Here is a 16,376-nt window from a genome sequence, read left to right as displayed (position 1 = left end):
GTTACTCAATCTGGTGGGTTAATACAGAGTTGTAAACTGAGATAAGGCCAAATCCCTCGAGCAAGCAAACAGAAACACTGCTATCCGACATGTGCCCATGCACTCTGAATTGCCCACATCTAAGAAGAGAAATTAGCTCCTGGAAGCTAAAGGAGAGAGAGCCATCCGTACAAGATGATACAAATGACCATTGGGTATGTTAGTTGTCTTTAATCAAAGTATGCTTTACATATTTGTAAAGCCAATCCTTCAAGATACAAAATACACATCACTTAGATACAGATAATACTAACACTCAGAGGTGCTGACATTTTATTAATATTAAACACTGGGTAAAACTTCAAACTTCCTGCCAAGTCAACCTTACTTTAAGCATTGCTCTGGCAAACTTACTAGTAAGCCTGGAAAAAAGCTGATAATTCTTTGTCTCTGATCAGTTATATTGTACATTCTGTGGGAGAATATTAATCTGTGGACTGTCTTAGAGGATCTTGCTGCAAAATCAGGGGGAAAGGAAACAAGGGCAAACCTTGGAAATGATGACCGCCATTGCCAGGTTCTCAGAATGAGCTGCCACATAGCCAAGCAGCATGATGCCTGGCAGCCTTATGTTCCCTTTGCAGGACCCGATGCAGTCGATCACAGCAGCAACTCCCCCAGCGTTCACTATCAGCTGAGAAAGCTAAGAGAAAAGAGGGAGAGTTACATTATCACGGCCCTAAAGTATGAGATGATCTTTATTATTATTTTTTAAAATATTTTGTAGAGGATATTTTGGTTTTATTATTAGCAGTATGAGTTGACTGTGCTCGGTCTTCATTGCAGCATGCAGGCCCCACAGCATGTGGGATCTCGGTTTCCCCACCAGGGAACGAACCTGTGTCCCTTGTATTGCAAGGGGGATTCTCAATCACTGGACCATGAGGGAAGTCCAGTATAAGATGACCTTTGAATATTATGTTCAGTTCAGTTCAGTCGCTGTCATGTCCGACTCTTTGCGACCCATGAACCACAGTACGCCAGGCCTCCCTGTCTATTACCAACTCCTGGAGTTCACCCAAACCCATGTCCATTGAGTCGGTGATGCCATCCAACCATCTCATCCTCTGTCGTCCCCTTCTCCTCCTGCCCTCAATCTTTCCCAGCATCAGAGTCTTTTCCAATGAGTCAGCGCATGAGGTGGCCAAAGTACTGGAGTTTCAGCTTTAACATCAGTTCTTCCAATGAACACCCAGGACTGATCTCCTTTAGGATGGACTGGTTGGATCTCCTTGCAGTCCAAGGGACTCTTCAAGAGTCTTCTCCAACACCACAGTTCAAAGGCATCAATTCTTCGGTGCTCAGCTTTCTTTATAGTCCAACTCTCATATCCATACATAGCCACTGGAAAAACCATAGCTTTGACTAGACGGATCTTTGTTGACAAGGTGATGTCTCTGCTTTTCAATATGCTATCTAGGTTGGTCATAACTTTCCTTCCAAGGAGTAAGCGTCTTTTAATTTCATGGCTGCAATCACCATCTGAAGTGATTTTGGAAACCAGAAAAATAAAGTCAGCCACTGTTTCCACTGTTTCCCCATCTATTTACCATGAAGTGATGGGACCAGATGCCATGACCTTAGTTTATTGAATGTTGAGCTTTAAGCTAACTTTTTCACTCTCCTCTTTCACTTTCATCAAGAGGCTCTTTAGTTCTTCTTCATTTTCTGCCATAAGGGTGGTGTCATCTGCATATCTGAGGTTATTGATATTTCTCCTGGCAATCTTGTTTCCAGCTTGTGCTTCCTCCAGCCCAGTGTTTCTCATGATGAACTCTGCATATAAGTTAAATAAACAGGGTGACAATATACAGCCTTGATGTACTCCTTTTCCTATTTGGAACCAGTCTGTTGTTCCATGTCCAGTTCTAACTGTTGCTTCTTGACCTGCATACAGGTTTCTCAAGAGGCAGGTCAGGTGGTCTGGTATTCCCATCTCTTTGAATTTTCCACAGTTTATCGTGATCCACACAGTCAAAGGCTTTGGCATAGTCAATAAAGCAGAAATAGATGTTTTTCTGGAACTCCCTTGCTTTTTCGATGATCCAGCAGATGTTGGCAATTTGATCTCTGATTCCTCTGCCTTTTCTAAGCTTTTCCAGCTTGAACAACTGGAAGTTCACGGTTCACATATTGCTGAAGCCTGCTTGGAGAATTTTAAGCATTACTTTACTAATGTGTGAGATGAGTGCAATTGTGCTGTAGTTTGAACATTCTTTGGCATTGCCTTTCTTTGGGATTGGAATGAAAACTGACCTTTTCCAGTCCTATGGCCACTGCTGAGTTTTCCAAACTTGCTGGCATATTGAGTGCAGCACTTTCACAGCATCATCTTTTAGGATTTGAAATAGCTCAACTGGAATTCCATCACCTCCACTAGCTTTGTTTGTAGTGATGCTTCCTAAGACCCACTTGACTTCACATTCCAGGATGTCTGATAATATTATATTAGCATTGCCAAATTTTAAAATTTCAGACCTAAAAAATGGTGGTTCAGTGGTAAAGAATGCACCTGCCAAGGCAGGGGACTCAGGTTCAATCCCTGGGTCAGGAAAATTCCCTGAAAAAGGAAATGGCAACCCACTCCAGTATTTTTGCCTGGGAAATCCCATGCACAGAGGATCCTGGCAGGCTACAGTCCATGGGGTCACAAAAGAGTCGGACACAACTTAGGGACTAAACAACAAAATCTGAAATATCATTCGAAAGTATTATATTTATCAAAGAAATATACAAGGATAACAATCCTGCTATTTCTAATTACAGAATATGCTCACTGTGAGCCTCTCTGCTGTTCAATTTTTCTTACATGACTTTTATCCTTATCGTAATAGATGTCAAAACGCCTCACATAAACACTAAACCTAGGGATAGTTCATAACTAGCTAACTGCTGAAACCGCTCCCTGCCCCCTCCACACAATGCGTGAGTATGAAGCAGATTAATCTACCCAAGTTCACTTCGTCTCTGTTCTTTTCCCATCTAAGAACCCAGAGCAGGAACCACCATGTATGAGTGGCTGAGCAGGGAGTTGGTGATCTCTCCCATCCTGGAGGGGCAGTGTCTCTCACTACGCCCAGATGACCTAGAGTGACAGGACAACAAAGGTCCACGGTCCCTACAACTTAGAAGTGGAAAGCAGACAATGATTAATGATTAAAAACTGAGATTTCAGACTCAAATTCCATTGCTACAACCCAGTGGTTCTCAAGTAGGGGCACTTTCGTCCCCTTGGAGACAGTTGGTAATACATGGGGACATTTTTTATTGTCACAACTTAGGGGAGGGGCGCTGCTAGCATCTAGTGGGCAGAGGCCGGAGATGCTGCTGAACATTCACTCTACAGTATACAGACAGCCCCCCCACGACAAGGGTCATCTCGGCCAAAACGACCACTGTGCTAAGGGTGAGAAACCCTCACAACACGTGACACCACCCGGGGCCCTGTCAACAAACTGATGTTCTGCTTAATAACTTAAACTAACAGCATGTGGTTGTATTTCGAAGCTGATTTCTTTTCCCCTTGTTTTACCTCGGGTGTATGTTTTGCAATCTCTCTAATTAAAGTAGAAGCGTTTTTCTTCACGTATTCATCTTTGTCCTTCAGACAGGTAAGTACCACTGGAAAAATCTCTGCTTCAACCACCATTTCTGCCAGATCCACAGAATGTTTCGCGATCTGACTGAGAGCTGAAAGGACCTGACGCTGTTCAACAAAAACCAAACCCAAACATTACACAGGGTCCACTGTGGAGTTCAGATGTAATTTAAACAGCTTTGTATCACATTCAAATTCCTTTATAAAGAGGAAGAAATAAACACAAATTCAACATAACCTAAGAGTCTTGAAGTATTCACCTCCTACTCTTATACCTAAATACTCAATTTCTTAAATTTCCTAATTTCCAAGTTGAACATCTTAGTTCACACTATTGACTATTTAAATATTTACTTATTGAGGCTGGTCAAAGAATATGACCTTTGGGTGAATATTATTTCTTAATTATGCACTACTTAAATCATTAGTTTATGATAAGTACAGTAATGTAATACAAACATGATCAAGCAAAACTTTGGGCAGGTGGCTATTACAGTTTTAAAGAATTTTACATTGTCTAATTAACATTGACAATCTTAAAATTTTATAGAACATAACTATTATAATATAAAAGTATAATTGGTGACTATTAACTGAAAATTAAATTTTAGAAAGCTCAAAAGACTAATATGACCATTTTCATAGGAAACATAAATATAATAGTGGGCTAGAAAATCTTTAGGTCCCTTCTAACCCTGAGGTTTAATCGTGACATGATTCCTTACTTTAATTACTGATTCTGATGTTACTTCTAGTTTTCAGCATTGCATGTACTTTTCCCCAGTCACATCTTGATTGTCTAATCCTTACAGCATTGTTTCCACATACGAAAGGACCCAAATACATAATATACCCAGACCTGTTTTGCATGATAATTTACTAATATCTAAAAATGTATACTATCCATCTGCACACATATCGTTTCCATTTTCTTAGATTATCAGAATCCTGGTTTGTTTGTTTCTCAACTTTATTTTTAAATACCTTCAGTTTAGCATCAGGGTTCAGGATCATCTGGGCTAAGTGAGCAATCACTCCTGCATCCACCACTGTCTGTGCTAACTCTGGAGAATGCTTTGCAATATCACTGAGGGCTGAAACAGCAATCCTTTTCAAAGCAATTTCTGGCTCCTGGATACAGAGCACTAAGAGAGGAACAGCTCCCGCATCCACCACAGCTTGTGACAGCTCTGTGGGTCCAAGAAAAGTAATTAAGTGAGTATGGGTGACTGACCCTTGTACAAGCCACTTTTCACCCTGACAGATACAGCAAAGCGAAAAGGGGAGGGTGTACTTCACTGTCTCGACATCTGCATTTCAAATCAGCCTTCCTGGTTTCATGAACCATGTGGGCCAATCGCGAGCTGAAAAGAATACAGGTCAATAGATGGACCTCCATTTACATGAACACATTTGAGGTAGATTAGGCTGAAATGGCTTGTTATTCTTTTTTTTTTTTTTTTTTAAGAGAGTAAGCAGATGTCAGCTGTTTAAGCTCTGACAATTCTGCACTTCTCAATAGGCAAGCATTTTATGCATGGTTTACAATAACAGAGAAAATTAAAGTACCAAAAATTTACCAACCACACTAATTAGGCAGTATTTTGTTCTATTTACATGAGTAAACATTAACATGAATCTCGTGCCAATAATGTCGATTTTTTAATTCCTTTCATCTTATCATATTTTAAAAGATTTTTTAAAACTTTGTACACAAAAGGTGCATTTTTGTTGTACATACAAAAACATTTTAAAAAATGAGAACTACAACCAAACAACAGGATTTAATATATAAAATTTAACATTAAAGAAATTAATCATAAGCATTTGATATGTCAGAAATAATATCTTTCAAATATACATGTTGATTTGTGTGTCCAAGAATAACAGCTATAAAAAAATAACACAGTTTTTAAATTACAGAGAATGTAAGGTAAACAGGCAGACCCATATATGTGTAAAAAATGTCTTTTCAGAAGCATAAAGTACACTGCATAGTTACAGATCCTACTCTCGTGTTCATGGCCTCTCTTACTGAATCACATACACCCATTTCTACAACCTCTTCCTTTCAAATTATGTTCTCATTTTCTCAGATGTGTAGCAGCTTGACAATTTATCTTTTCTGTTATTTAAAAAAATTTGTATTGGGAGTATAGTTGTTTTACAATGTTGCATTAGTTTCTGCTGTACAGCAAAGTAAATCATATACATATATGACTATATGTATATGATATATAATATCATAATCTTTTTTAGATTTCTTTCCCATTTAGGTCACCACACAGCAGAATGTAAATTGGTACAGCCACTATGGAGAACAGTATGGAGAGGACTCAAAAAACTAAAAACAGAACTATCATATGACCCAGCAATTCCACTCCTGGACAATTTATGTCAATAGCCAAATTATCAATTCAGCATATCACTTAGTCTTTAAAGAAGAGTCTTTAATTTTTCAAACAACTGGTAATATCACATTTTCTAAAAGGAAATAATGTTAGAAAATGAAGGTTAGTGTCCAACACTTGTTTTCCTTCAATTATTATAATTATCTGAGAAGTCCCATATTGTATAAATGATTCATTCATTCTTTCATTAAACAAGTATCAATGGAAGGTTATTATGTGCCAGACTCATTCAACGCTGGTGCAAATGATACGCTTCTAAAATTAACATTACGCTGATTAGCAAATATGTTTCAATTAAAAAATCCAGTGTGAAATATGAAATACAATGGGAAGTTAATATGTAATCTCAAGAACCAGAGGCAGATAAGAGGAATATGTTTTTTAAAAAAAGGTGGGAAGGGGACTGTCTTGGTGGTCCAGTAGTTAAGACTCTGCTTTTACTACAGGGAGCATGAGTTCAATCCCTGTTCAGGGAAATAAGATCCCACATGCTGCACAGTATGCCCAAAAAGTAAAAATAAAAAATAATTTTTTAATTAAAAAAAAAAAAGACAACAGCAGCAACTGACTGGAATATCCACCTCAAATCAATAGAAGACATTCCTCAGAAACCGCTCTGAGATTCTACTGCCATTCCCTGAAGACCAACAATATAGCAGGTAAAGCAGGTGATCACTCTTTCTTCCCAAGGGAAAAGGGAAGAAAACATAAGGGTGTGATATCATGCAATTTCCAGATATAATTTTTATATTCTACTTTAATAATTAGCATGTTAATTTAATTCAATTCAAATTATACAGGTGTGGTATGGTTGTTGCTGTTGTTCAGTTGCCCCACTGTGTCTGACTCTATGTGACCCCATGGACTGCAACATGCCAGACCTCCCTGTTGTATGGTAACATCAAATTTATATAGTCATATTCAAGGGTGCCTGGAATCTATATATCCAGGTGACCCTTGAACAACGCTGGATTTGATCCATGTGGGTCCACGTGTAGGCGGGCTTTTTCAATGATAAACTCTGCGGTACTGCACCATCAGTGGTTGATTGGATTCAGGATCTCAGACATGCAGGAAGTGATAATATGAGGGCTGACTGTAAATTATACTCAGATTTTCCACTCCGGAGAGGGTCAGCACCTCTAACTCCCACATTGTTCAAGGTCAACTCTACTAGGCTAAATATTTTATTTTGAGAAAGCATAAGGATTACTTCATCTATGTATGTATGTTCACTTTCACACTGTTTCTAAGAGTAAAGAATATGCAGTGAACAATTAAAAGTACTATTAATGAAAACAAAGTTCTTTAAAACAAATGTTATGGTTGTAACTCCCATACATTGTATTCTTTCCTTGAATAATTGAGTTCTGTTATCCTCCTTTCCCTGAACTCTGTTATGAAAGAAACCCCAGTTTTTCTGGCTTGTTACCCATTTCCATCTAAAGCTGCTTTCCATTCTTTCTGAAATAGTAATGCTAAATGAGGGGAAGGATGAGTAGGGTACCAAAGAAAGGCTTGCCTGAAAGGAATGAAGCTTCTAGGGACCTGGATGGGGCCTAGCAATCAATGCTGTACTTGAGTTTCATATACTTTCTCTCTCCAGTTTACATGGTCCTTCAAAACCTGGCTCTGCTCTTAGATGGCACACACTGTTATTAATAAACAATATTGTTCAACCACCTTCATACATATACTGGGTACAAGATGTATATACAGGTAAGAGTACATACATACATTACATTATAATAGGCCTAAATAACGCAAGCCATACTACTGGGTTGGCCAAAATGTTCATTCAGGTTTTTCCATAAGATATTATGGATATTATGGATGTTATGGAAAAACCCAAATGAACCTTTTGGCCAATCCAATATGTTACACAAACCACAGGCTAACTATTTCATCCTGCCTCTACCGCTCTTTTTTCCTGTGGTGTATCTTTCTTCTCTTCCGTACCATTGCTTCCTCTGGTATTTCTGTACCAGTCGCAGTTGGCTTCTTGTCAGTCCGGGCATGGGCTTGTGAACCAATCCTGGCAAATGGGACCTGGGTAGAAGTCAGCTGGAAGCATCTGTGAGAAATTTTCCTCTGTAATAAACAGAGATACACAGGAGGAAACACCACCTCATCTGTGCTGGACATGGGCACATCTGCCTGCAAATGACATCTGGGAACTCCTACATCCATCTTGCAACTGTAATAGGAGAAATCGCCAATATGCTGAGGATGGCTGAGTACAAAAATAAGAAACATCTGGGTCCCCCGTGACACTGTTCAGCTGCATAACCAACCTTGGAATGGCCCTGACTCTGAATTTTGTGTCATGTGAAATGAAAAACATCCTCAGGCTTAAGCCACGTGTGGTTGATAGTCTGACTTACAGCCCCAGCCATACTGATATGATTCTGCCCTCTCAGGCTTGGTGTATGCACATATTTTGCTCTCTTTTCTGGTCATTTCGTGTTCATTACATGCTTCCTGTGTGCCAGAAACTGGGTTAGTTAGATCTTGGGGAAGCCAAATAGAGTAAAACACTGCTCTGTCCTGGTGGACTTTGCTAAAGGTGAGTGTGTGAACAGACCGCAGTGCAGAGTGGGGCTGAGAGTCAATACGTGGAGTGTTTGGGGAAATGTACACGGTGCAATTTCAGGCAGTGCTTCCCATTTTCCTTCCATCTCCCCTTTTCTTCTTCCCTATACTTTTCTACTCTTAAAAAAAAAAAGGCAGGAATAACCAAAACCCTCAAAAAACCAAAACCCTCAAAAAAAATCTAGTATACTTAAAAGTTAATATCCATAGAGAACTTCCCTGGTGGTCCGGTAGCTAAGACTCTGTGCTCCCAACCCAGGGGACCGGGTTCAGTCCCTGGTCGGGGAACTCAATCCCACAAGCTGCAACTAAAAGATTCTGCTTGCAGCAACTAAGACTCAACACAACCACATAAATAAATACATTTTTTAAAGTTACTCCCCATAGGAGAAATCTCACAGAATTCATTTTAACTCTAATTTGGAAATGAGTTTGGGTTGTTTAATTATTACTCTTTGGAAATCAAAGATTGATATGTACAGACGTTCATAAAAGTTTTAACCAGGGGAAAAAACAAGCCAAGAAATTTATCTTCAGTGTGGGAAAATATCTTAACCTCCTTGTAAATTTTAAATGAATCTTCAAAAAGTGAATTTTTAACAACTGTATCTTCTTTTATGCAAGAACATGTGACATAATCATATACTGTTAGGTAACCAGCAAGATTAGAAGTAGTTATGCCAAAAAAAAAAAAAAATCAGAGAAAAAAGGTTTTCTGTTATACCAACACATTAATAGGATTTAAGTGGGGTTTATAGCACTATTCCCCACTCCAGTACACTTGCCTGGAAAATCCCATGGATGGAGGAGCCTGGTGGGCTGCAGTCCATGGGGTCGCTAGGAGTCGGACACGACTGAGCGACTTCACTTTCTCTTTTCACTTTCATGCATTGGAGAAGGAAATGGCAACCCACTCCAGTGTTCTTGCCTGGAGAGTCCCAGGGACGGGGTAGCCTGGTGGGCTGCCGTCTCTGGGGTCACACAGAGTCGGACACGACTGGAGTGATGTAGCATAGCATAGCATAGGGCACTATTGGTGATATATTTTCTTCTCTATTTGCCAAATTTTCTTCAATGTAATTATTTTTTAAAAATAAAAGAAATATGAACATGTCTTTGACTATACACATAGCTACTGCTGGGGCTAACTATACTAACATTATTATTATAAAGGAAAAATAAATATAAATACTTTAGCTTACTTCTCAATATGGAAGAAAGTTTCTTATTTTTAAAAATGGTGGGAATATATATCTCCTTTAAACAAATTAGGAAAGAATGCATAATTTTTCTTTGAAAAATTACAAATATATTCTAGAAATACTATTCACTTTTTCACACTTTCCTTCTTGTCTTAATTCATGCCTTTGTTACAGTTAAAATACTACATTTTTTAAATGCTAAGTGTTATCCATTTTTAACATTTTTTTAGGCTTCAAATTGTCAGTGGAAATAAAGCTATCCAATAGCACCTTCCTTATTCATAAATAATAATTAAAGCCATCGATTGCATGCATGTAGACAACTGATATACAGTCCTCAAATCTGATGGTCAGCTATTTCCAGCCAAGGAATAACTAGTTCTCTTCGGCCTCCTCAACACCTCATTGCTGAGTGAAGGAAATGAGGCAGCCATCTCTATGGAACTTTGACAAGCTCAGTATGACTTTAGATTTAATTTTTTAAACAAAAAGAGACACAGATAAAAGGGGGGACATTTGAGATCAACAACATTCATAAAATTACTAGTATCTAAATCTGGATGAATCAACTATTATAAATGACTTTATGCGGACTAGACAGGAACAACACAAACAGGAAAGTCCATCAGTGTATAATAGGTACAGGTGAAACCAGGTGCATCAGGCAAAAGTGATTTTGCTTTAATAGTGCTCATCATGGCCTTAGGGCTTCTCTGGTGGCTCAGTGGTAAAGAATTCGCCCGCCAAGGCAGGAGCTGCAGGTTCAATCCTTGGGTTGGGAAGATCCCCTGGAGAAGGAAATGGCAACCCACTCCAGTATTCTTACCTGAGAAAGCCCATGGATAGCAGGAGTCTGGTAGGCTACAGTCCACAGGGTCACAAAAGAGCTGGACATAACTAAACAACCACCATGGCCTTAACCCCTCTTAATTGTTACAGCTCATGGTTTGGTTAGATCAGCAGTGGTAAAGACAGGGCCCAGGCAAGTAACTAAAATAAGTGAAGCCAGAGGAACAATAACTGAGTGGGGAGCACAGTAAACTGGAAAAACATATGCACCAGATACAAGGAGCACCATCTACTCAGTTTCTTCAGCCCAGCGCTGCCGCGTGGGAATGCAGACCTAACCACTGTCAGATCCTTGGATTTTTCCAGAGATGTCAGACATCTGATTGCTTTAAGTTTTGGAAACTTTAAAAAACAAAACAAAAAAACACTGTGTAAGACAACATGCATGCGTGCGTGCTAAGTCACTTCAGTTGTGTCTGACTCTTTTGTGATCTCCATGGACTCTACCCCGCCAAGCTCCTCTATCCATGGGATTCTCCAGGCAAGAATACTGGAGTGGGTTGTCGTGCCCTGCCCCAGGAGATCTTCCTGACCCAGGGATCGAACCCACTTTTCTTATGTCTCCTGCATTGGCAGATGGGTTCTTTACCACTAGTGCCACCTGGGAAGCCCCCTAAAACAACACAGTGCAGGCCAAATAAAATATGTTCGTCATTTTACAATCTTAGGCTTAAATCTTAAACCTTCTGAAATGAGCTGTGGGGACTTTCTGGATGTGAAAAAGGTGTAGTTCTCTCTACTTTTGATTCTTGAAGACATGTTGTGGAGTCATAAAGGAAGAACCACTATTGTGGTTATATAAGAAAATTCAGAGGTGAATTCCAAGAGACTGACAAAAACCTAAAAACTGGCCTGTAAAAAAAGGATTAATCTAAACATATATTATGATACTCAGCTAATTTTCCTGCTCACAATGGCAATGTAGGAGGGAAGAATTTGAGCAAAATTAAGTGATCCATCATGAGAACTCACAAAAAGGACTCAAAATGAAGAGGTTCTCCAAAAAGAAAAAAGAAAGGAAAAAATATGTATATATATTTAGCACACTAATTCAAAAGTAGTTAGGCAACTCAAATACCTCAGGGACTCTAATTTCTTTTAACTTTATATATTTTTCCAAACACTGCTTGTAACTCATTGTTTTTAAACCCAACAAAAAGTTATGTTTTACAGTATTTGCTTCATTAAAAATAAAATTAGGAATCATTATTTCTTTGCATTTAGTTTGCCCTATTTATCGGTTTAAAGATAGGCTGGTTTTACATCTGGCTGTAAAATACATAACTGTATTACTTCAAAACCTGTTTGAAATAAAGCAGGTTAAAAAAGATTTAAGATTTGGCTACAACTTATGATGTTAATCTTACATTATCAAGCCATTCAACCAAGTTTTTCATGATTTGGTGAAATCACAGTCAAAACAAATACGGAGTTGCAATCACCAAAGTTAGTTACATGCTGACCATTGGTGGCTCAGACTGTAAAGAATGACTGCAGTGTAGGAGCCCTGGGTTCAATCCCTGGGTTGGGAAGATCCACTGGAGGAGGGCATGGCAACCCACTCCAATAGAGGAACCTGATGGGCTATAATCCATGGCGTCGCAAAGAGTCAGACATGATTGAGTAACTAAGCACAGCACAGCATACTCCAGTTTGACTTTAGAAATGTCACTTCCAAAGTAGAAGAATTTGTCTAGTTTTTGGTCTAATCCACTGTTTACAATGGGTTGTTACCTACTGCTATGTAACATCACACCAAACTCAGCTGCTTAAAACAGGAAACATGTATAGTCTTATTGTTTCTATAATAAGAATATAGGAATCTGGGACAGAACCTCAGCTGGAGGTTCAGGAATCTGGGAGAGAACCTCAGCTAGAGGTTCCGGAAGTGACCTCTCACGAGGTTGCAATTATGCCATTAGCTAAGGCTGCAGGTATCGCAGGCTTGACTGGCTCTACAGCATCTGTTCCCAGCACAGCCATGGGAATGTTGGAAGAAGGCATCAGTTCCTCCCTGTCTCTGGGTCTTTCCATAGGCTGCTCATGATGAGGCTTCCCCCAGAGTGAGAGATCCACAGGAGAGAACCCAAGACAAAAGCTGTAGTCTTTCATAATCTAACCTCAGAAGGCACATACCATCACTTCGGCTATATATATTTGGTGCAACGTGGAAGCAGATTACACAGGGATGTGAATAGGAGGAGGCAGACATGGAAGCCAGCTAGCAAGAAACCTTTCAGATCAGAGATCAGATCAGTCGCTCAGTCGTGTCAGACTCTTTGTGACCCCATGAATCGCAGCACGCCAGGCCTCCCTGTCCATCACCAACTCCCGGAATTCACTCAGACTCACATCCATCGAGTCAGTGATGCCATCCAGCCATCTCATCCTCTGTCGTCCCCTTCTCCTCCTGCCCCCAATCCCTCCCAGCATCAGAGTCTTTTCCAATGAGTCAACTCTTCACATGAGGTGGCCAAAGTACTGGAGTTTCAGCTTCAGCATCATTCCTTCCAAAGAAATCCCAGGGCTGATCTCCTTCAGAATGGACTGGTTGGATCTTCTTGCAGTCCAAGGGACTCTCAAGAGTCTTCTCCAACACCACAGTTCAAAAGCATCAATTCTTCGGTGCTCAGCCTTCTTCACAATCCAACTCTCACATTCATACATGACCACAGGAAAAACCATAGCCTTGACTAGACGAACCTTGTTGGCAAAGTAATGTCTCTGCTTTTGAATATGCTATCTAGGTTGGTTATAACTTTCCTTCCAAGGAGTAAGCGTCTTTTAATTTCATGGCTGCAGTCACCATCTGAAGTGATTTTGGAGCCCACAAAAATAAAGTCTGACACTGTTTCCACTGTTTCCCCATCTATTTCCCATGAAGTGGTGGGACCGGATGCCATGATCTTTGTTTTCTGAATGTTGAGCTTTAAGCCAACTTTTTCACTCTCCACTTTCACTTTCATCAAGAGGCTTTTGAGTTCCTCTTCACTTTCTGCCATAAGGGTGGTGTCATCTGCATATCTGAGGTTATTGATATTTCTCCTGGCAATCTTGATTCCAGCTTGTGCTTCTTCCAGTCCAGCGTTTCTCATGATGTACTCTGCATAGAAGTTCAATAAGCAGGGTGACAATATACAGCCTTGACATACTCCTTTTCCTATTTGGAACCAGTCTGTTGTTCCACATCCAGTTCTAACTGTTGCTTCCTGACCTGCATACAAATTTCTCAAGAGGCAGATCAGGTGGTCTGGTATTCCCATCTCCTTCAGAATTTTCCACAGTTTATTGAGATCCACACAGTCAAAGGCTTTGGCATAGTCAATAAAGCAGAAATAGATGTTTTTCTGGAACTCTTGCTTTTTCCATGATCCAGCGGATGTTGGCAATTTGATCTCTGGTTCCTCTGCCTTTTCTAAAACCAGCTTGAACATCAGGAAGTTCACGGTTCACATATTGCTGAAGCCTGGCTTGGAGAATTTTGAGCATTACTTTACTAGCGTGTGAGATGAGTGCAATTGTGTTGTAGTTTGAGCATTCTTTGGCATTGCCTTTCTTTGGGATTGGAATGAAAACTGACCTTTTCCAGTCCTGTGGCCACTGCTGAGTTTTCCAAATTTGCTGGCATATTGAGTGCAGCACTTTCACAGCATCATCTTTCAGGATTTGAAATAGCTCAACTGGAATTCCATCACCTCCACTAGCTTTGTTCGTAGTGATGCTTTCTAAGGCCCACTTGACTTCACATTCCAGGATGTCTGGCTCTAGATCAGTAATCACACCATCGTGATTATCTGGGTCGTGAAGATCTTTTTTGTACAGTTTTTCTGTGTGTTCTTGACATCTCTTCTTAATATCTTCTGCTTCTGTTAGGTCCATATCATTTCTGTCCTTTATCAAGCCCATCTTTGCATGAAATGTTCCTTTGGTATCTCTGATTTTCTTGAAGAGATCCCTAGTCTTTCCCATTCTGTTGTTTTCCTCTATTTCTTTGCATTGATCGCTGAGAAAGGCTTTCTTATCTCTTCTTGCTATTCTTTGGAACTCTGCATTCAGATGTTTACATCTTTCCTTTTCTCCTTTGCTTTTCGCTTCTCTTCTTTTCACAGCTATTTGTAAGGCCTCCCCAGACAGACATTTTGCTTTTTTGCATTTCTTTTCCATGGGGATGGTTTTGATCCCCATCTCCTTTACAATGTCACGAACCTCATTCCATAGTTCATCAGGCAATCCATCAGATCTAGGCCCTTAAATCTATTTCTCATTTCCACTGTATAATCATAAGGGATTTGATTTAGGTCATACCTGAATGGTCTAGTGGTTTTCCCTACTTTCTTCAATTTAAGTCTGAATTTGGCAATAAGGAGTTCATGGTCTGAGCCACAGTCAGCTCCTGGTCTTGTTTTTGCTGACTGTATAGAGCTTCTCCATCTTTGGCTGCAAATATAATCAATCTGATTTCGGTGTTGACCATCTGGTGATGTTCATGTATAGAGTCTTCTCTTGTGTTGTTGGAAGAGGGTGTTTGTTATGACCAGTGCATTTTCTTGGCAAAACTCTATTAGTCTTTGCCCTGCTTCATTCCGTATTCCAAGGCCAAATTTGCCTGTCACTCCAGGTGTTTCTTGACTTCCTACTTTTGCATTCCAGTCCCCTATAATGAAAAGGACATCTTTTTTGGGTGTTAGTTCTAAAAGATCTTGTAGGTCTTCATAGAACCGTTCAACTTCAGCTTCTTCAGCATTACTGGTTGGGGCATAGACTTGGATTACTGTGATATTGAATGGTTTGCCTTGGAAACGAACAGAGATCATTTTTTCGTTTTTGAAATTGCATCCAAGTACTGCATTTCAGACTCTTTTGTTGACCATGATGGCCACTCCATTTCTTCTGAGGGATTCCTGCCCACAGTAGTAGATATGATGGTCATCTGAGTTAAATTCACCCATTCCAGTCCATTTCAGTTCACTGATTCCTAGAATGTCGACATTCACTCTTGCCATCTCTTGTTTGACCACTTCCAATTTGCCTTGATTCGTGGAACTGACATTCCAGGTTCCTATGCAATATTGCTCTTTATAGCATCGGACCTTGCTTCTATCACCAGTCACATCCACAACTGGGTATTCTTTTTGCTTTGGCTCCATCCCTTCATTCTTTCTGGAGTTATTTCTCCACTGATCTCCAGTAGCATATTGGGCACCTACTGACCTGGGGAGTTCCTCTTTCAGTATCCTATCATTTTGCCTTTTCATACTGTTCATGGGGTTCCCAAGGCAAGAATACTGAAGTGGTTTGCCATTCCCTTCTCCAGTGGACCACCTTTATTCTATACCAATACATCTGAGAGAGGCAACATTCTCCTGTAGTTAAGAGTGTAGTTAACAGTTAACTAGAGCTATAATTGAGTTGAGAAGTTGACATCTCCAATTGCAGGTGGGAGTGTGAAAAAGTGGAAGGAATTTGCATATTATTATGAAAAAAATCTAATCTATGATTTTTATTTATCCCCCACCCTCACAAATGCCATTTTTCCTACTCATCATTTCCATACCATTTCTCTCCACCCAATCTTCAGAACCATCCATCTAACCCTTACACATGGGTTGAGTGTTTGAGAGATTAAAGGTTAACGTACATCCATCCATACATAAATACATACATATGCTTTGAAGGTTAAATAAT

At 39.8% G+C, this 16,376-nt stretch overlaps 1 protein-coding gene across 3 annotated transcripts in view; it reads right to left on the bottom strand.

Moving 5' to 3' along the window:
- The window catches only part of SPAG6 (sperm associated antigen 6), a 64,717-nt gene that overhangs the window by 21,850 nt on the left and 26,491 nt on the right, over positions 1-16,376 (bottom strand). For all 3 annotated transcript variants that reach the window (XM_070800818.1, XM_070800816.1, XM_070800817.1), the window contains 3 exons: positions 4,622-4,827; positions 3,572-3,745; positions 530-682 (listed from right to left, as the gene is read on the bottom strand). In XM_070800818.1, the coding sequence (XP_070656919.1) occupies positions 530-682; positions 3,572-3,745; positions 4,622-4,827 (533 nt within the window). The remainder of the gene's footprint in view (positions 1-529; positions 683-3,571; positions 3,746-4,621; positions 4,828-16,376) is intronic.

This window comes from Bos indicus, chromosome 13 (assembly GCF_029378745.1).
Source record: "Bos indicus isolate NIAB-ARS_2022 breed Sahiwal x Tharparkar chromosome 13, NIAB-ARS_B.indTharparkar_mat_pri_1.0, whole genome shotgun sequence".
In the NCBI taxonomy this organism is placed as follows: domain Eukaryota; kingdom Metazoa; phylum Chordata; class Mammalia; order Artiodactyla; family Bovidae; genus Bos; species Bos indicus.
The sequence above is the reverse complement of the archived record's forward strand: the minus strand, read 5'-3'. Positions and strand labels throughout refer to the sequence as shown.